General features: G+C 45.8%; 1 protein-coding gene across 3 annotated transcripts in view; it reads right to left on the reverse strand.

The window, feature by feature from the left end:
• Positions 1-21,686, reverse strand: part of PEMT (phosphatidylethanolamine N-methyltransferase) — a 77,704-nt gene that overhangs the window by 28,787 nt on the left and 27,231 nt on the right. For all 3 annotated transcript variants that reach the window (XM_054994726.1, XM_054994728.1, XM_054994725.1), the window contains exon 3: positions 9,706-9,821. In XM_054994726.1, the coding sequence (XP_054850701.1) occupies positions 9,706-9,821 (116 nt within the window). The remainder of the gene's footprint in view (positions 1-9,705; positions 9,822-21,686) is intronic.

A 21,686-nucleotide genomic window follows, 5' to 3' on the forward strand; every position in this document is an offset into this window, starting at 1 on the left:
ACCAATTTTTCCAGACTAGTTTTATCCCACACTTTCTCATAGGATCTCAGGGTAGCTCTTTCCTCCATTTTATCTGCACAAGAACCCTTCAAGGTAGGCTAGACAAAAAAATAGTGAGCACCCTGAAGTCATCCTTCAGGGCTGAGTAAATTCAAACTCAGGTCTTCCTTCTTTTAATCTGACACTGTAATTGCTACACCTCTTGTAGCTGGCAGCTTGCTAATAAAATTACCACTAGGCATTTATTTTGCATTCTGAATGTTCAAAAAGCACATCACCACCATCAGCTCTCTAATTCTTACAAACATCCTGTATATTACCTCTCTAAGAAGTACAAACTATAAAGTTTGTTCTTCCAACATCTTTGATGAAGTGGAATCCTGCAAGGAAATCACATTTTGTATAAAATAGTAAAGAGCAGCCCTTTAAGACTAACCAACTTTATTGTAGCATAAGCTTTTGAGAACCACAGCTCTCTATGCATCTGATGAAGAGAGGTGTGGTTCCCGAAAGTTTATGCTACAATAAAGTTGGTTAGTCTTAAAGGGGCTACTGGACTCTACTATTTTGCAACTACAGGCTAACACAGCTAACTCCTCTGGATCTAAGACTCTGTGTGTGTATGTAAAGTGCCATCAAGTTACAGCTGACTTACAGTGTCCCTTCATAGGTTTTTCAAGGCAAGAGATGAACAGAGGTGGTTTACCATGGCCTGCCTCTGCATAGCAACTCTAGCCTTCATTGGTGGTCTCCCATCTAAATACTGACCAGGGCCGACTCTGACAAGATCAAGCTAGCACAGGCAATCTGCATCAAGGCAGCACACCTGTAAAAACTCCCTGCCTGACATTACAAGAATTTTTAATTTACCAGCTGCTGCGGAACTGATAAAATAGAAATAAATGTTCATATTCTGAAAAAACACATCTTTATGAGATTTAGAAGGATGTGCATGAAATTTTTCAGAGGAAGAAAAGCAACCACTTGCTGCTCAAAGGAAAGTTCATCTTTAATTATTTCTTTTTCATCCCACCCAATTCATCACCCCAAGCAATTATCCTCCTAACTGAACCCATGCAAAGTTTGCAGCTCCATGAAAAAACAGAGATCTAGGCTTTGCCACAATGCGCCGCCCCTCTCCTCACCTGCTCGCCATTCATGCCTCAATACTCCTGTAAACAAAACATCACCTTCATCAGCATCTCCTCCAACCAAGCCACCTGGCTATAGCTAAGAGGGAAAGTGTTTGCAGAGGGTAATGGACCGTCTTCCCCTGGGGTAACAATTCCGTGTTTTCTAAACAGAGTTTCTATTTGTATAGCACATGAACTCAGGCAGTATTTCTCCCCACACCAAAGTGGTAAATAAACTTTGCAGGCTTTGACAGTTGGGTGCTGTAATAAACAGCAAAACATTATTTCAGCCGAAAGAATCAGTTGGCATTTGCAATCCATCTTGTTCCTTCCATTGGAGCAACCAGCGTCTCTCCACTTGCCAAAAAATCGCTTAGACTACTTCCACCCATTATGAAAAGTAGGAAGCACTGCAGTTTAAAAAGTGTGGCAGACCTGGTTTGAGTCCTAGCATCATCAGTTAAAGGGAAAGCACAAACACAAATGATTCCTATGAGAATGAAAAATGGGAGGAGCTTAATACGGTGGCTTCATAGGCAGCTTTCTAATGAATTGAGAAATAAAAAAAGACTCTTTTAGGAAATGGAAGGAGGGCCTTATAACCAAGGATGAATATAAACAAATAACCAATGCTTGTAGGGAGAGTGTTAGAAGAGCTAAAGCTCAGTATGATCTTAGGCTAGAAAGAGATGCTAAAAACAACAAAAAAGGGTTCTTTGCTTATGTTCAAAGTAAGAAAAAGAGCAAGGACATGGTAGGCCCGTTGCAGGGACAGGGAAGTGAAATTGTAACAGGCGATGAAGAGAGGGCAGAACTGCTCAATTCCTACTTTTCCTCAATCTTCCCGTGCAAGGGAGATTGTGCTCAACATGCCAATAACAGAACACATGACGGAGGAAGGGAGTTACAGCTTAGGATCAGCACAGAGGTAGTACATAAACACCTAGTTTCTTTAAATGGAACTAAGTCCTCAGGGCCAGATGAATCGCACCCAAGGGTACTAAAAGAACTCGCAGATGTAATTTCTGAGCCTCTGTTCATTATTTTTGAGAATTCTTGGAGATGAGGTGAGGTGCCAGAAGACGGGAGGAGGGCAAATGTTGTCCCCATCTTCAAGAAGGGGAAAAAGGAGGATCCAGGTAACTACCGACCCGACAACTTGACACCTATACCTGAGAAAGTCTTAGAACAAATCATCAGTCAGTCCTTGAACATTTAGAAAGGATGGCTGTAATTACTAAGGGCCAGCATGGGTTTCTCAAGGACAAGTCATGTCAGACTAACCTTATCTCTTTTTCTGAGAAAGTTACTACCTTGCTGGATCAGGGGAATGCTGTAGACATAGTTTATCTAGATTTCAGTAAGGCTTTTGATAAGGTTTTAAGCAGAGGCTAAATGGCCATCTGACAGCAATGCTGATTCTGTGAACCCAGGCAGATCATGAGGGGGTGGGCAGAATGGGTTACATCAGTGCTTAGTTGTCTTGGCCCTCCTTACATGCCCAAGGTAATGCCAATTGCCACCTTGTAGCTGGCAGATTTATCCAGTGACACCCCTGGCTCCTGCTGAGGGAGAAAGCAGAAAAAGAATATATGATACAAGTAGCCCATTTATTATCAAGAGCAGTGTTGCCTAGTTGCTTGGATCAGCAAGCCTGACGCAAAAGCTTTTGTAAGGAACATAGCAGGATCCAAATATTATTCTTCCCAGACCAGTTAAACTCTTGCAAAATAGTGCTCCCACATCCCATGCATAATGAATGAAAAATGCGTATTTTATTTCTGAAATGTCATAAATGGGTTTGATCCCATGGACCCAGTTCTGCAAGCACTTTCCACTGGCAGAGAGGAGTCTTCCGCTGAGCTCTGTAAAAGAGGCCTACAGAAAGAGCCAGTGCGGTGAAGCGCCAGGGCCAGACTAAAATTGGGGAGACCCAAGTGCAAATCTCCACTCTGCCATGGAAATTCATCGGGTGACCTTGGGCTGGTCACACACTCTCAGCCTCACCAACCACACAGGACGGTTGTTTGTGATAAAACGGAAGAGAACAGCATTGTAAGCTGTTTTGGGTCTCCAGCTGGGGGAAGAAAAGCAGGGGGATAAATTTCTAAAATAAATCAATACAAGCTAACCAAAACCTGTGATCTGCAGGTTGGTTTTCAACCTGCTCTCCACTTTGGTATAAACTGGGCCAACAGGGAATGCTCCTATTGTCTGGGAAGGCCGGGGAGGGGGCAGCTACTGTGTCCTGATGTCTCCACAAACTGTTGTGTAAGGCCAGTATTTGGTATTTAATAAAATCGCTTTCTCCTGCTCCAAGCCCCAGTTTTCCCCCTTTCACTGTTTTTACCTTTTCCTCTAACGGTCACATCGGCACCTCCTCCAGAAGCCTCCCTTTCCACTTTCCACGTCATTTGCCATCTCTAAAACCTTTTGTAAGGCTCTTGCCCCCACCACAAAACACAGAAAGGGATATCCCACTGATCTTTAATGCAAAATATCCTTTTAAAACAAGCCGTATTTTTGTACCCTCTGCAATTTCAATATTTTGTGTTTATCCCAAAGGAAGTCAAAGTGTCTCTCTAAGTATGCAAATAAGAAAAAGAGGGGATCATCTTACAGTCATATACAAGTATGTACAGTAATTTTTTTTAAAACCCTTTTTGTGTATTTTAAGAAGATCATCTTAAATTTTGGGTCAATTCTGGTCAATACAGTAAAAATCAGAGGTGTCATGCTGGATCAGACCAGGGGCCCATCTAGTCCAGTATTCTGTTTTACACAGCAGCCATCCCATTGCCCTGTAAGTTGCCTCCTAGTGTTAGAATTCAGAGGCTGACTGCCTCCGAATACAAAAACTGCATTTAGTCACAACAGATAGTAGCCACTGATGGACCTCTCATCCAGAAAACTGTCTAATCCGCCGTAAAAGTCACAGTAAATTCCACTATTTCGTACACAACTGCAAAAATAAATCAGCCCACTCGTCAGTAATCTAAAATCAAACTATTCGTTGCTGTACAAAAATAAAAGGTTTTGCACTTTATGTAAGAAGAAATATTCAATATTGCACACACAACTATGCCTGTTTACTGGGAAGATAGTTTCAGGAGAATAGCCATGTTGGTCTGCAGTAGAAAAGAAAGGTTCAAGTCCAGTAGCATCTTAAAGACCAAAAAGATTTCTGAGAATCGGTCAAGCAAGGCACGGCCATTACAGTGGAAGAGCTTGCTTGGCAATGGTCGGGTCATTCGTCCATCAAGTTCGATTCTGTCTATTCCAATTGGCAGTAGTTCCTCAAAGTCTCAAGCAGGCAGAGATTTCCCCAATCACGCTACCCATGATCACAATGTTTAACTGGAGGTGCTGTGTACAAAACACATACTCTTACCACTTAGCTCTGAGAGACAGTGTTGCATAGTGGTTAGAGTGTCAAACTAGAATCTGAAAGACTCAGGTTTGAATCCACACTCTGCTGTGGAAGTTCACTAGGTGACCCTGGGCCAGTCACAAACTCTCAGCCTCATCTACTTCAGAGTTGTTGTAAAGATACAACAGGGTGCAGAAGAATGTGGTGAGCCACTTGTGGTCCACATTTGGGATAAAAATGGGGTAGAAAGAAAGAAAGGAAGGAAGGAAGGAAGGAAGGAAGGAAGGAAGGAAGGAAGGAAGGAAGGAAGGAAGGAAGAAAGGAAGGAAGAAAGAAAGAAAGAAAGAAAGAAAGAAAGAAAGAAAGAAAGAAAGAAAGAAAGAAAGAAAGAAAGAAAGAAAGAAAGAAAGAAAGAAAGAAAGAAAGAAAGAAAGAAAAAGAAAAAGAAAGAAAAAGAAAATAGCTAGTTCTGGATCTGTCCCAAGTCTGATACAGTGACCAAAGAAGAAAACATTTGTACTCCCTAGTTTAGTACTGGTGCAAGATAGGGCTTATGCAACTTTAATGTTACTTAGCTTAACAGTGGGCACCCTAGCTAATTTTGCAGAGATAAAAGAAAGACCACCAAAAATTAGCAGAGATAAAAGAAAGACCACCAAAGTGGGTTTTTGCAGGGAGTGGCCATGCCAAGTCCACTTTGTGTGATCAGCGTCAGGACATCACAGCTGTCAGGGTAACCATGGGACTCTAATAGCAAGGGCATGTCAGTGGAGCCATGGCTCAGTAGTACAACACCTTTGCTTCCCGTGCAGAAGGTCTTGGGCCCAAATCCCCAGCATCGCCAGTTAAAAGGATCAAGTAGTAGGTGATGAGAAAAGACCTTCAACTGAGACCCTGGAGAGCTGCTGCCAGTCAGAGGAGACACGACAGACTCTGATACATCCAAGGGTCTGACTCCACAGAAGGCAGCTTCACGTGTTCATATCTTGAAATGGACCTTCACTAAGAACATTCTCTCTGTTCAGGAAATTGTGCTTGGAAAGCAAGTTCAGGTCACTGCAACACCCAGAGGCAAACTCAATGACTGGGCTTTTCCACAGATTACCTGTTTTGCTGACCTAACGATGTGGGTGGTCTCTCGGCCCCTTGCACTGACCTATCAAGCCACGAGCAGATCGAAAACAACAAAACTCTTGTCAACACACAGCCCTCCTTCTCCTTTCTACCAGCCATTGTTTATGTCAGGAAACCGAAACTGGCATTTATTGAACATTCACGTAAGCCAGCAGATAAACCCTCCCCTCGTAACACCCCCACACACACACCTCAAACACAACTTATCTCTCTATCACATAAACCAAACACCTCTGATTACCTGGGAATCAATTATAATAATAGTCACCATCTCTCCTATCCGAGTTCTTACTGGAAAAGACCCAGAAACATTTCAGGGGAAAAGAAACAAAAGACAGCAGTCAATCTGGTTTCCAGATAATGTTGGCTAGAAGTTTGGTTCTCGAGATTTCCATGCTTCTGGAACGGCCTCAAGACTTTGCAACCAATCTCATGGCTATTAACTGGATGTGGAGCGGTGGATTGAAATCTGCCTCATGAAGAGGACACAGAGCACTGTGACAGAGAGCCAAGCTACAAGTGACAAATGACACTTGAACGGCAAGTGAACAGACTCACATGTATTCCTCCCTGTTCAAGTGGAGCGCAAGTGTCATTCGTCACTTGTAGCTTGGCTCAGAGCCACTGCTTTAATGTCTGGCCTCTCCGGCAGGAAGATTGCAGGCAGCAAGGGCTGAGGGAGACATTCTCTGCCTCACACTCTGTAAAGCTGCTGCAAGTCTGAGGATGTAGTACTGGAACAACTCGATAAGAACATGGCTGCAAATGTTGGTATGCCTTTATGGGGTTCAGCCCCCAAAATTAAAACAAAAAAAATTAATAGAAAATATTCTATGCTATGGAAATTCCAGTTCTGTACCCAGAAAAGCTGAAATCTGCAAACCGCATAAATTACCCAGATGAAATACATTTCCTTAATGTATGCACAATTTTACTACTTTGCTTCATTGATGACCACACAAAGAGATCTTTCTTCAGCAAACAACAGTGTAGAATTCCACACAAAGAGGCAAACTGCAGTGCAGAATTCCACCGACCCATGGAAAACTTATTTTTTGACAGGCACATTTCCAAGCATCCCTTTGTAGCCGTACACTTAAGAATTTAATGAAAGCTCAGATTCTCTGGAAGGTGAGTGAATTGGTACACCATTTATGCAGTCCTGTAGCATCACTTCATACATTCTAGGGATGTAGATTTGTTTCCAGATTAATCAAAAATTGTACACCCCCATCATACATTTGTTATGTTAGTGGAAACAAGTTGTACTATTAATAAACAGGAAAAAACTAATGAATGTCATTCATTTCGTTGCTGGCTCTGATTTAGAGAATTTAAGAAGGTTGGAGGAAGGAAAAGTCAATAGGCACAAAACTGATACTTGTGCTTTCCAACCAGCAAAGTAAACAAGTCTTGCAACCAAAATGGTTAAAGAGAAAGTCAGCAGAAATCAGAAGCTGGGTAACTAACACTGAATTTTTTCCCAATAATCAAAACCAACCAGAACTTTTAACAGAAATTGTGCATTCATTTCTAAATGATTAAGAAAAAACACTGAAAAAGTTCCATTTGTTACATTCATTAGAAAAACGAAAATGACAGGAAAGGAAGCTAAATTTAAATGCAAATGAAATGAAAACATAAAAATGAAACTTTAAATATTGCCCATACCTAGTTGGATACATGCTTACAAACAAAGTCAGGGTCATTTGCTAGACTTGATCAGGCCTTGCCCCAAACTTTGGGCTCAAGTGATGGCTGAAGGAATTGGACATAGTGGTAAGAGTTCTGTACAAACAGACCTGGATTCAAATCTCCACTTTGCCACAAAGCTTGCTGAGTGAGCTCAGGCTACTCACCCTTTCTCAGCCTAGCTTACCTCACAAGATTGTTGTGAGATTCAAACAGCACAGGAAAGTACAGTATTTGCTGCCGTGAGCTCCCTGGATAAACATGTATTAGATAACAACCAATTGCCCTGCCTCGGCCAGTGATGAGCCAGGGCCAGTCACCAAAGGAACTGAAGCTTGGGAGCCACAGAGACCAACTCTAGTTTGGTTACCTTGGCTGCACTGGGAACATCTAAGGACACATTACCATAATGTACAGCACATCATTCATACCGGATTACTTGCTAGCAAGTGGTGAGGGGGGAAGGGGTTATCTTGTCACATCAGAGATAAGGGAGTTAGAGCAACCTGTATGCTTAAGTGCCCAGATAATCCTTACAGCTTCTGCAAATGGCAAATACTGTAACTCCTCCACAATAAGCAGGGGATAGGGCTTTTTTCCACCTGCCTCTCATGCTAAAAGGAGAAGAGACTGGAGCAGCTTGCAGCTGTTTGCTTAAAAGGATGATCATGAATACCTCCCTCCAATTGTCTGTTTAAAGTGTCATCAAATCATAGCCAACTTATAGTGACAAACAGGTGGTTTGCTACTCCCTTTCTCTGCAAAGTGACCCTGGACTCACTTGATGGTCTCCAATCCAAATATTAATCAGGGCCGACCCTACTTAGCTTTCGAGAGATGATATGATTGGGCTAGCCTGGGCCATGAAGGTCAGGGTCCTCCAACTATACAAGGGGGGGGGGAACCAGACTGGGGAACAGAAGTGAAAGAGCAAGATAACTGAGTTTTGTTAATACAAAGGGGATTCTGAATGACTTGCCAGAGAGCTCCACGGAACACATCAAGCTCTTTGGGGTTCCTTTTATTTTATTTATTTTATTTTAATTATTTATTTCACATTTCTACTCCGCCCTCCCTGCGAGTAGGCTCAGGGCAGATCACAACCCATTAAAATACAAATTCCATTTCCATAAAACATTTAAAAACATCATTAAAATAAAAACATATTTCTAGTTATACAGTCAGCCTTACAAACTAAAACAGGATGGTGGACAGCCTTCGGAGAGAGGGTTAGATTATATACACCCCTTGTTGTTTCAGGCCAGAGGAGGCCCAGACCTCAGCCGTGTGCCTGGCGGAACAGCTCTGTCTTACAGGCCCAGCAAAAGGACAGTAGGTCTTGCCAGGCCCTGGTCTCAGTAGACAGAGCGTTCCACCAGGTGGGAGCCAGGACCGAAAAGGCTCTGGTCGAGGCTAAGCGGACATCCTTGGGGCCAGGGACCACCAAGGCTTCCCATGGCTCCATAAAACAGTGCTTTTGCCGCAGATTAACCCCTCTAAGATAGACTCTGGGCCCCATACATCTTCCTCTATTACATCTCAAATTATTTATTTAGAAAAGTTCTGCACCGTCCTCTTCCAGGAATCTGCTTGAAGTAGCTCGCGAAGACTAAAAAAAAAATCATAAAAACAACAATGTAATAATGATCAATACCAATTGATATTGAGAGCCACTGAGGTGTAGTGGTTAGAGAGTTGGACTAGGAAGTGGGAGATTCAGGTTCGAAACCTCACTCTGCCATGGAATCTCACTGGGCAACCTTGGGCCAGCCACACACTCTAAGCCTAGCTTACCTCGCAGGATTGCTGTGAAGATAAATTGGAGGAAGGAAGAACAAGGTAAGCCGCTTTGGGTCCCCTTTGGGGAGAAAGTCAGAGTATAAATGAAGTTAACTTTTTAAGGCTTTACAAAACAAGCTTGGGGCATCAAAAACAGCAGCTTAAATGGTATCTGTAAAATAGTAGCTGACTATTAAAACGTTGAAAGTAATGGAAATCCTTGGATAAAAGGCTGAGTAAATTGAAGTATTTTGGCCTAGTAAGGTAGGCACTGGGGGAGTTTCAAGGGGGAGGGAATTAAAGGCAAGGGGCTGCCATTGACATCCAATGTTATTCACTGGGGTGTATTGTCAGCAAATGGGACCCTCGATAGTCTTAATTTTATTTCCTGTGTTTGGGTGCACTTTTATTTTAAGCAGAGTTTAATTCTGGAATGGCAGCCCTTATTTGAAACTTGGGGGAACTCCCTTGGGGGAATTTTCTTCCTTCAAAGTTTCCATTCAAATAAGAAAATAAGGTATAGGAAAATGTCAGTTGTACTTTCAAAGTCCCCAACTGCCAGCATTGGCATGGAATGAACAGAATTACATTTCTTACCAGTGAGTTCGCAGAAAATTAAGTAACAAGATGATGGCTCCTAGGAAGTAGCAGGCAGTGTACGGGGAATGGAAGATGCGCGTCAGAGAGCGGGTCCTGTGCTCCCATCTTGCTACCTGATTGAACAAATTGAAGTAAAATGAATGAGACTCAAAAATAGGGCAGGCCCAACTGACCAAACTGTCTGCCCAGAGTCAACTTCCCGGTTCATTAACAGTCCCTCGAATGTGAGCATAGTGTAGTGGTTAGAGTCCTGGACTAAGATCTAGGAGACCCAGCTTCAACCCCTCCACTCTGCCATGGAAGCATGCCAGGTGAGCTTTGGGCCAGTCACACACACACACACACAGCCTCCTTACTTCACAGGGTGAGTTGTCAAGATAAAATAGATGAGAAAGATGTAAGCTGCTTTGTGTCCTCCTTGGGGAGAACAGCAGTATATGAATGAAGTAAATAAGTATTCTGAAAGAACACAGGAATGCATATGACGCTACCTTATACTGAGTCGAACCCTTGGTCCTTCAAGGTCACTATTGTCTGCTCGGACTGGCAGCAGCTCTGCAGGGTTTCAGGTAGTGGCCATTCACATCAACGACTCCCTGGTCCTCTTTAAACTGGAGGTGTTATGGTTTGAACCTGGGCCCTTCTGCATGTAAAGCAGAGGGTCTTCCACTGAGCCACAGTCCCACCCCATGCAACAGTGGGGAGGAACAGGAAATGCAACAGTGAGCCCAGCCAATGGTCTCTCTTTAATTCAGAAAAAAAATACAACTCAAAGGAATATAGCAGAAGTCTACAAAATGATGGACAATGGGGAGGGGAGGTCTTCTCTATGGGGCATCCAGGTAAGCTGCCCCATGTTCCACTCTGGAGAGGCCATGCAGGGCCACTAGATCCCACCCCCTCATCACTGCAACCCCAAGCAGTGAGGGGCAGAGCAGAGGCTGAGGGTTGGCTCAACCTTGGCTGTCTTGGCCCCACACTGGTGCTTCCCCCCCCCAACCAAGGACTGACCACTGCTACCAGCTGCTGCCTTACAAGTGCCCTGTCCCTACAATTCTTTGCAGCCAAGGACAGAGGCTGGCTTGGGGGTTGACTGGACTGCCACTGCCTGCCTCTGTGCAGCTCAATTGATCCCTGAGGATGGAGGGAAAGGAAGCAAAGAGTGGAGTGGAGGAGGGATGCTGGGCAGCCAAACCTCCATGGGCCTGGCAGGCTCTTTCTCCAAGCCCCCCTTCTTTAGGAGCAGGGCCGGTGGACGGGGCCTTATCCTGGACCCCAAAATCACTAAGACTACCCCCTGTGCAGGATGCAAATGATGTGGAGAAAGAGAATCTTTTTTTTCTCCATTTCATTCAATATATTAGAACTTTGAATCGCCAACAAAAAGAAAGTTCTAAATAAAATTAGCTACATGTACAACATAAAACTGGGTGCCAAGGGATGTGCTAAATGGCCATCGGCTTTGACGGTTTTAAAGAAAGGTTAGGCACGCCCATCGATCAAGCTCTTGTCGGTTATGAGCCACGAGAGCGAAAGGGAATCTCCACCTTCAGAGGCAGCAGACTTTTGAAAACCCGGCGCAGGGAGTTGAGCAGAGGGACAGCTGTTCCCTTCCTGCTCTGCATGTGGCCTTCCCAGAGGCCTGCAGAAAAGAGGACACAGGACTAGATGGGCTGTGGGTCTTATCCAACTAGAGAGGAGAGTATGTTCTTATTTAGGGCAAACTTGCATCCTCCAGTCAGGCAGCAAACTCTGAGCCAGAAAGCAGATCACTAAGGCAGCTAATCTGAGGAAAGAACAACTGGAGCCAGCATGGCTTTGTGGTTAGACAGATTAGGATCTGAGAGTTCCAGATTTGAATCCCCATTCTACCATGGAAGGTCACTCGGTGACCGTGTGTAGAGAGACCTCAGAGTCACTCTACACAAGACCTCTTACATGAGGATGCTTGAGTGAAGGGAGATGCAATGTTAGCCAGGAAGCCAAAGGCTTCCTCTGTCAATTTCACCTCTCTACACTATCTAGTGGAGATCCTTCCTCAGAGGGTTTGTTAATTTCATCTTCGCCTCTGGGAGGTCTTGTGTAGAAACACTCTCCATCTAACCTACTTTACAGGGTTGTTGTTGCAATTATTAAAAGAAAGGAGATTGATATTGCAAGCTGCTTTGAGACCCCATTGGGGGGAAAACAGTATAAATCTCTAAATAAAGAAATAAATGTCTCCTTGTGCAGCTGAAGGAGGCCTTTAGATTTTTTTCTCACTTTGCATTACCCCTGATCTGCCCACACCTTGGGCTGTCCTCTGCCTCTCTTTTGATGATCCCACCCCCTGCTTTCCCCGCCAAAACTTTGCCCTCCCCTTCTGCTACTCAAGTCTGATTCTGCTACCAAACAATAAACTATGTGGGACTTCAAAGCAGATAGTAGGTGTGGCCTCATAACCACGCCCTAGGATTGGCAAAAACAGATAATCGTGCAAATGATAAATTCTGCAAAATAAGCAAACATATAGCACAGAAAAAAGGGTGCACCTCTGATGCTCTTGGTGCCAAATCCTGATGTTTTAGACAGTTTAAACACAACCCATGTTCTCAGGCCAGGGCAGGCCAGAATAGTTCTAGAGCCAGAGGATGCCATCTTACACTTAAATTCCCTAAGCACCGCAGTGATTTGAGCTAGAGAAGGTTATGTTCTGGCAGAAAGAGCAGGCCAAATTCCCCATATGTACATACTAGGCTTGGCTAATTCAACAGTTTCATTCTGCCAGGGAAAGAGCCAAATTCCCCTTCCCACTATTACAATCCCAATCTAGCTCAAAGCTCCCTGCCACTGCCTTTTAGAGTTAAATTACAAATCTGGAATTCCAATCACATCACACAATAGTTTGGCCATGAGGTTCCAGGTTTGAGACTCTTTATTCTTAATATTTCCCTCTTCTGAGCTGGCTTTCCACTAAATATTCATGCCACACCCATGGCCATGACCATTGGAAAACTGTGGTACAGGGACAGTTTGCCCTTTTCATGGGGGAGTGGGAGGCGCAAATCCAAACGCTAAATCCAGTCACTGGTACGTCCTGTGGCACGCACCGCAAGACAGTGAGTTGATTTATTTATGCAACAAGCATTTCCTCACTACCATAACTCTTCATGTCACAGTGCAGATGTACAACCCCTTTCTTGCTGATATAAATAGTTTGCAGCTACAAATTTAATGTTTAAAAATGGAAGCATGCGTCACAAGGGTGTTATAACCGGAGCTCCAGGAAAGGCAGGTGAACACAGAAGGACAGCAGCCACATTTTTGTAAGTCACAGCTGAATTGGATCCATGACAGGCTGCTGACTCACAAGGAGAACAGAGCCAGACATGAGAAGTGCAAGCAAAGAGATGATAGCTTGTCACATAATATTGCTTGTCACATGTCATTTGTGAGATGGATGCGGCATGTCACTTTCATCTAGGAAAACCATCTTTCTAAGACTGCTGCTTCTGCTATTCTGAAACTCTCCTCCAATTCCTCAAATTAAAAGCATGCGGAACCATGCTCAAACAGGTCATACATCTTAGTCTTTCAAAATTCACACCACTGGATATCAGCCCGGAAGCAAAGGTTAGCAGCAGTTTATAGGATATAAGAAGATGCTGTCTAATGGCTGACAGTGTGACTTCAAGGAAGCTTAAATCACACCTTGGCCACAGAACATATTGAGGAGGCCTTAAGCTAATAATTCAAATGTCATTCTGCCTTTTTCAATATGGCATTAATGCTGTTCGCCTACCTTTCAGAGTTGTTAGTAGTTTTAATGGCTTACAACTGTAGTGAATGTTCTGAACACATTTTAAGTGTTGTATAACTGCTAAATACTACTACTACAGGCAATAGATGAGTAAGATTCGAGTCCAGTAGCACCTTAAAGACCAGCCTAGATAAAATGTACTTAGCTGAGCTAGACCAACTGTATTGCTTGTATCTGAGAGATTCTGTGCTGTGTGAGACTGTGTTCTTCTCTGTGTTTCGTATTTTGTCCCCTTCCCTACCCCTTTTGAATCTACCCACCATTTCACCCATTTTCTTATAATAAACCTTTTTCTGAAGCCTTTTTTATTTGGCTTCCGTGGTACTATACATCTCTCTGGGATATTTTTCTGAATCTCTTCCTTACATGCCAGATCGCCTGGGCACTATGTAGTTTGTGATATCTTCCAGGCTTTCCACCCTGTTCCTTTATTCTTCAGCTAGGACTGAAAGGGTATCCTCTCAGCGGGTCAGTAGTTTTGCTATTCCTAGAGCTACCAATGGGGGAAACCTGGAAGTGATGTCATCATACAACACCAGTGAGTTTTTAAAATTTCCCCTTCTGCTGCTTGGGGCAGGGGAGCTTTCCTCCACCACACTGGGGCAAGAGGCAGCTTCAGAAGAATCCTATAGGCATCATCTTTGCGTTGATAGGGAGCACCCAATTTGACACAGCAGCCCCTATCACAGTAGAATGCTTGTTCTGGACCCTTCTCACATTTGGTGGCACTTCCCAATGCTTTGAGATTGGGCTCAGCCCTTATGGCAGTCATTTTGTGATGCTCTACACATAAACAGAGGAGGTGATTTTATTTTGGGGACAACTGACTGTTAAAATTCTGAGAATGCCCACAGGTTCTACAAGGTTGGGGACCTGTGGTTTACAGCTTTAACACATACAAGCTACATGTTTCACCTCTGCCCTGAATTCACAGGAGAGCCTTCAGTGTCAGACATTTCCCCTGCATCCTTATCAGCAATATCTGAAAAATACTGGCCCCAGTAGGCAGAACCTGTGAGTCTGCAGAATGTCCTGACTATATCAAAAGGATCATGGGGTCAGCAGTATGATGCATTGGTTAGTGTCAAACTAGCACCTGGGAGACCCAGGTTCGAATCCCTACTCTCCCATGGAAGCTTGCTGGGTGAAGTCAGGCTAGTTACATGCTCTCTGCCTAACCTTCCTCTCAGGGCTGTTATGAGGATAAAATGAAGGAGAAGGATGTGAGCCACTTGGGGTCCCCACTGGGGAGCAATGCAGGGTACAAATAAAATATAGAAATCAATAAATGTACCTGCATACAAGAGGTCTTGCTCTTGACATACACTCTAACTGTCTTGATTTACCAGGAAGGGCCCCTGCTTTCTGCCATTTTTGAATGATTTACTATTTTTTTAAATTACAATAGTGAGTACCTTGCAGATATTTTGGCCAGATGTTCTGCCTTACCCTCTGCTGTTCTGGATGGCAGATTTAACAAGATTCCTTGGAATGAGAGACTATGTCCTTGCATACTTGGGGAGGTCGAAACCCAGGAACATGTTTTCCTGAGATGCCCTTTCTATAAGGAAGCACGTATGAGATTTATTATTCCCTTTCTGGATGGTATCTCTGAACATTCGGATAAGAAAAAATTAGAGAAACTGCTGTCAAACTCCGATTTTACTGTATTACACCAGATAGCGAAATTTTGTGCTCTGGTCGTTAAAGCCCATTAGAGCCTAGGCCTCCATTTCAGTTGCTTGCTTAGAACTATGCTGACTTCCTGGTTTTTACAAATTTTGATAGATATTAGGAAATTATATTTTTAAATTGTATATACTTATATGCTTCATGTTTCAAATGGTTGTAAAATGTGCACTTAAATTTTATGGTTAACGTACTGGCCAAGTGCTGTAATAATAAATTACTTACTTACTTGCAGATATTTATATGAAGAGATGGGGCAGAAATAAATAAATTCAGTCTATATATTGCCTAGTTTTTGCCTCCTTAAATTTTTATTTATTTCAATATTTATATCCCAGTTTTCTCCCCCACGGGAACCCAATGCAGATTACAACTTCAGTCTCCACTCCTCCATTTTATGCTTACAATCCCTGTGATATATAACAAGCTGAAGAGTCTGGGACTTTTCAGTTTAGAAGAGATGACTAAGCAGGGGTGGGGGAGCATGATAGAGCTTTATAAAACTATGCATGGGGTAGAGAGGGTGGACAGAGGGGACTTTTTCTCCCTCTCCCAAAATACTAGAACTTGAGGGCATCCAATGAAGCTTATGGGCAGTAGGTTAAGGGAGACAAAAGGAAATACTTCCTTACACAATCAGTGATTAAAATGTGGAATTTGTTGTCATAATGATGGCCACAGAAATAGAGAGTTTCAAAAGGTAATTAAACAGAGGCATGGAGGATAGGTCTATCAGTGGCTAACAGCCATGGCGACTAATGGGAACCTCCACATTCAGGGGCAGTCAACCTCTGAATCCCAGTGCCAGGAGGCAACCCTAGGAGAAGGCTCCAGCCTTTTCGTCCTATTGTTGGCCTTCCATAGGAACTTGCTGACCACTGAGCAATACAGGAGGCTAGATTGGATGGACTACTGGTATGAGCCAGCAAGGCTCTTTTTTTGTTCTTAATTAGCAACAAAGCCCTTTGTGGGGGGAAAACACAATGGGCTCTAGAAAGAGCAGGGCAGGTGGGCAAAGCATGCCCCAATCTAGTTGAGGGGAGGGCTGGGCAGCCAGGCCTGGCATTGCCCCCTCTGCCACGCCCCGATCTGGGCAGAGGGAGGGCTGTGCAGTCAGGCCTAGCATTCCCCACTCCACTGCACCCCGATCTGGGCGGGGAGAGGGCAGGGTGGCCAGGCCTGGCATTGCCCCCTCCCCAGTGCCCTGATCTGGGCAGGGGAAGGGCAGCAGCGCCAGCTGATCTTGGTGAGGAAGGGCTGGGAGGCAGGCCTGTTCCTCCTGCTGCATCCTTGCCCCAATCATGCTGCGGAGGGCTTGGCAGGCGGGTGGGCCATTCCCTCCACTGGCTGATCCCGGGCCTGATTCTGGCTGCTTCGGAGCCCAGGAGCGCTGCTGGGGCAGGGGCAAAAAGAGCCCCGGAGAGCTCTTGCACCCCACAGCTGCCCAATTTGGCCCCAATTCGGGCTCCTGCAGAGTCCGGGAGCACTGCCAGGTGGGGATGGAAAGGGTCCTGGAGTGCTCCTGTGCCCAGTAGCTGCCTGATTCGGCCCCCATTCAGGCTGAATCAAGTAGCTGCAGAGGCCAGGAGTGCTGCCAGGGGGGGCAGAAGGTGCCCTGGAGCGCTCCTGCACTCTGCAGTGGGTCGAATTGGGCCCACTTTGGGCTGAAATCATCCTACTGCGGCGCACAGGAATGTGCTGCACCATCAGGGAGTGTGCCCCGGGAAGTGTGTTCCCTACCTCCCCCGTCAGCCTGGCCTCTGAGAGGATAGAGGCCAAGTCTACCTGCCCTCCAAATCTATGGCAAGTAGATCTGGGCTCTGTGGGTCTGGAGGCCAGGTCTACTCACTTTGCAAAGCCATGATGAGTAGACCTGGGCTCTGCAGGTCTGGAGGCCAGGTCTACCTGCCTTGCAAAGCTGTGGGCAGTAGACCTGGCCTCTGAGGGGACGGATGTCAAGACTACCCACTGTGTCCTCCTGCTGTAGATTGAGGCTGGGGGGCAAAGCTTGGGAAGGGGAAGCGCAGGCAAGCTGTGCTGCCCCCCCTGCACCCCTCTTCCACAGATGGAGGCTTGGAGAAGGCTTGGGGAGGGGAAGTGCAGCCAAGCCGTGCTGCCCCCCCCCTTACCCCCTGCCACAAATGGAGGCTTGGGGAGAAGGCTTGGGGACAGAAAGTGCAGTCGAGCCGTGCTCCCCCCACCCTCGCCGCAAATGGAAGCTTGAGGGGAAGGCTTGGGGAGGGGGAAAGAGCAACCAAGCCTTGCTGCCCTCCCCTGCCCCCCTCCCCTCACGGAAATGGAGGCTTGAGGGAAGGCTTGGGGAGGGAAAGTGCAGCTGAACTGCACTGCCCCCCCCCGTACCGACAGAGTAAGGCTTTGGGGGTGGAGCGCAGGCCAGCTGGGGATGCCCCTTTCCAGCCCAGCCCAATTGGGGCTGGGGAGGGCGGAGCCAACCTGCAGGCCCTTCTGAGGCAGCAGAGGCTTGCCAGGACTGCACCTGTGCCAGGATAAACCAGTGAGTCGTCTCAAACACACTTAGGGTTTTATGTAGTAAGATAGGAACTTGAAGTGGCTTTGCTCCTTTTTATCTGGGTTTGTGTGTGTGTTATTTTCTAATTAATTTAAAAAAAAACACTCTGTGAGGGAGATTTGGCCAAAAGAAATTGACTGACCCAAGGTCACCCAGCAAGCTTCCATGGCACATTGGGGAATTGAACCTGTCGCTCCCAGGTCTCAGTTTAACTCTCTAACCATTACACCACACTGGCTAGCATGCATTGCTTAAATTATGGACTTAAGGAGAAAATGAAGGAGAAAAGAATATAAAGCTGCTTTGGGTTTCCACTGGGGAGAAAGGTGGGGTATAAGTAAATTTAAAAAGTTGTCAATCTTTGGAATTCAGCTTCCTTCTCACTGGGGGTCTCTAGCAGAACTTAAATCTTTGTGGGTGGTGGTGGACATCTCTTCTCTCTCTAACATGTGTGTAATTATCTGAGCATGCACACTAAGGCTTGGCTCCATTCGGCACATGGCCAGTCACTGCCCACCCTGCAGTTGCTACAACACATTGTGAACTATAGGATCAGTATGTTTTTTTCTGATATGTATATAACCAGATGGACATGTGCTGTCTTCACTTTTAAATCAGCAGGGGACAGGCTATAGCAGGGCACAAGAGTAAAGAGAAGCCGCAGCTGGAAAAACAATACCTTCAGCCATGCTCAGGGGTGGGAAAGGAGTGTTCAGGTGGTGACCCTTAATATGAAAATCAAATTGTGTGTGTCTGTGTGTGTCACATACACACCCCTGTTTTCATCAGTGAAATATTTATTCACTTCATTTCTCACCCACCTTTCTTGGTGAGACTCCAGGCAAATTATGGTGTTGTAAAAATGACGCAATAAAGACCAGCTGATACATACTGGAATAAAACCAGAACCCATCAATTAGGCAAGGAACAATGAATGAAACTGGCTGACCACATCAGAGAAGAATGAAATAAAAACAGTAGAATAGGCGCTAAACAAAAGGCTGGAGACGGGGGAGAAACTATGTGAAGATTTACACAGGTAATTAAAGTTGCAACCCTATTCTCTGTACAAAATGCACCCTCTTGCATAATTTCATATCACCATATTTCTACTTGCTTTGTGAAAACGCCCTCCTGAACAATTCTGTTGCACGCATGCTGCGAAGTGACAGAAGGGTGGGAGCCCTCCTAACATTTTCTTTCTTTTTTAAACTCTGCCAGTTTTTTAACTCTTGCTGTTTTGGAGGGTAAGGCTACAAATCCTTGTTGAACAGGCACACCCCGGTCTAGCTCTGCCCAGTCAAACTTAACCACTAATCCAGGGCTTGGCAACCAGGGCCGTTTCCACACGGTCTAGATATAGCGAGAAACTCCCGCATACTTTCGCTCCAAAACTCGTCAAAACCCGACCATGCCCGACATCACCTGTCTTGTTCCGCCTCCATTTATTCCGCGTCAGTCCGAATTTTCAGCAGTCCGTGTGTTCCTCTGATGACGATTCCTAACGTTTGGGAACACTCCGTCATTGTGGAAGCCCGCCCCTGTTGTCGCCACAGCTAGGCAGCCCAACCTTTTTTTGTTTTTAAAAGAAAAGGCACGTTTTGCGCAGTTTTGCGCATCCATATCAATGGATGAAGGGCAAGATATTATGAGGGGTGAGGGGCTCTCTTTGCCTGTGTGTGGCTGCGAGGAGCAGCAGGTACTTGGCGGTGTGCAGGGCTGGAGCGAGCTGCCGGTTATTGCTGGGCAGGAAGACAAGCCGGCGACGGCTCCTCTGGGAGGAAAGGAGGCAGCGGCAACACAGGCGCCTTTGGCCACGGGGGCAAGAGAGGCGGGAGAAGGAGCCAAGGTGGACGTTGGGGAGAGCGCTTGGAGCTCCCCGAGGGAAGGAAGGAACATTCCACCATCGTGGAAGCCCGCCCCCCTTTTCTTTTTTGTCTCTGCCGCCAGGCAGCCCAACCAATTTTTTTTTTTTTAAGAAACATTTTGCGCAGTTTCGTAATTTCAATGGATGAAGGGCACGATATTATGAGTTGGACCCATGTTTCAGGAACCCTGGCGGGCATCGCAAAAAAAAAATTGGTGCATGAAAAAAGTGATCTTTTTTTTTAAGGTGCAAAGGAAAAAGTGATTTTTTTAAAAATGGAGAGGCAGAACCCAACGTGCTGTGGGGGGCTGTTTTGATCAGCAGCAGCCTGCAACACCCCTCGCCCCGCCAACTACTTGCTTTGCCCTTGGCGCCCCTGCAGCTCCTCGCAGACCTCCACCCTGCTTGGCTAGGAGCGCTGGGGCAAGAGGCTCTCTTCCCCTGTGCGTGGCTGCGAGAAGTGGCCGGTGCTTGGGGGCGTGCAGGGCTGGAGTGAGCCACCGGTTGCTGCTGACAAGAGAGGCGGGAGAAGGAGCCGAGGTGGGACGTTGGGGAGAGCGCCTGAAGCTCCCCGAGGGAAGGAAGGCAGCACAAGAAAACTGTAAAGAAAACATGGAATGGGTTTTAAGAGCCTTGCTGCTCTGGTGCTTGGAATAGCAGCCCCTAATGTGGAGTTTGCCCATAAACCAGTGCAACCCATAAACCAGTGCCCATAAACCAATGCAACCAATAGCCCCCCCCCCCCGAGAGATTTTCGCGGGCAAACTAGCAGTCCTATCACAAGCCATCCTTGGAGGAGCGTCAGATTTATCTATTGAAATCCCGAACTAACGCAAAACTCAGCTCCCAAACAAAAAAAAAAGGCGGAGACAGGGGGCGGCCAAGCCGCCCACTGCCCTGCAGTTTCTAATGCCCGTGTGGGCTGTTGGGAGCGGAACAATGCGGCACGATGCGGAAGAAGCCGCAATGAGGAGGGTGATCATGGGGTTGTGGGAAGGTGATTAATTGCGCCTGATTTGCGGGATTTTTGACCGTCTGGAAACGGCCCAGAATTCAGTTCAGCACCGGAGCTGTCCGGCGGAGGCAGACAAGCAGCAGAACCGGATTGTGTTGCACCAGCAGGTGGGGTCTGGAGTTCTCCCAGAATGAGAAGCGATCTCTAGATGACCAATATCAGTTCTCCTCAATCAAATGGCAGCTTCAGAGGGCAGACTCTAGGGCATTTTATCTCCAGCGAGCCCCTTCCCAACTTCAAAGTCTGCTCTTTACGAGAACTATCTCCAAACCTCCTGGAACTTCCAAAGCTGTAGCTGGCAACCCTAACCAACAACTTTTAAGGACCAAAAAAACCACGTTCTTATTGTGCACCAGACTATCCAACACTCTCCCCAAGTCTCCATTGAAGCTCTGATCCTGATAAGGATCTAGTCTCTCTCCTCCTCTAATGTAAGGCTATGCCAAACAGTTGCCTCTAGTATCCAGCCAAGCACTGTGGATTTCATCTGTAAGTGTTCTTGTGATAATTGTGGAGAGCCAGAGACAGGTCTGTCCAGTTTGGGGGCAGCTGGTGGGACACGTGAAACTTCCTTTGTTTCAGACAGGTAGCCATATTGATCTGCAGTAGATGAGCAAGGTTTGAGTCCAGCAGCATCATAAAGACCAACAAGAGTTACTAATTGAGTCCATTCACAAATTCAGAACAATGGACCTCCCCTGCCTCAGAACTGAATAGGGACATAGGATCCTGCTGCCACTACAGATGCTCATTTCCTGTATTTCCTCCCCCGCTCTCATCAGGCTAATTACACTTCACATTATACCTCCACATCCTATCTTACTTCTTTGCAACGCCTCCGAGATTTCCATTCCTACTCATATCTGACAAAAGTAGGTCGATTCTTGAAAGCTTACACCATGGACACTCTCGTTGGTCGTTGAGGTGCTACTGGAATGGATCCTTGCTCATCTTTATACTCAGTAATTCGACAGTGGAATCAGCTGCCTGGGTATGTGGTAAGTTCCCCCTCATTGGCAGTGGCTGGATGAATACTTGTCCGGGATTCTTTAGGCTGTTCCTGCATTGGACAGAGGGT

The sequence above is a fragment of the Eublepharis macularius genome, chromosome 12 (genome assembly GCF_028583425.1).
Source record: "Eublepharis macularius isolate TG4126 chromosome 12, MPM_Emac_v1.0, whole genome shotgun sequence".
Lineage (NCBI taxonomy): Eukaryota > Metazoa > Chordata > Lepidosauria > Squamata > Eublepharidae > Eublepharis > Eublepharis macularius.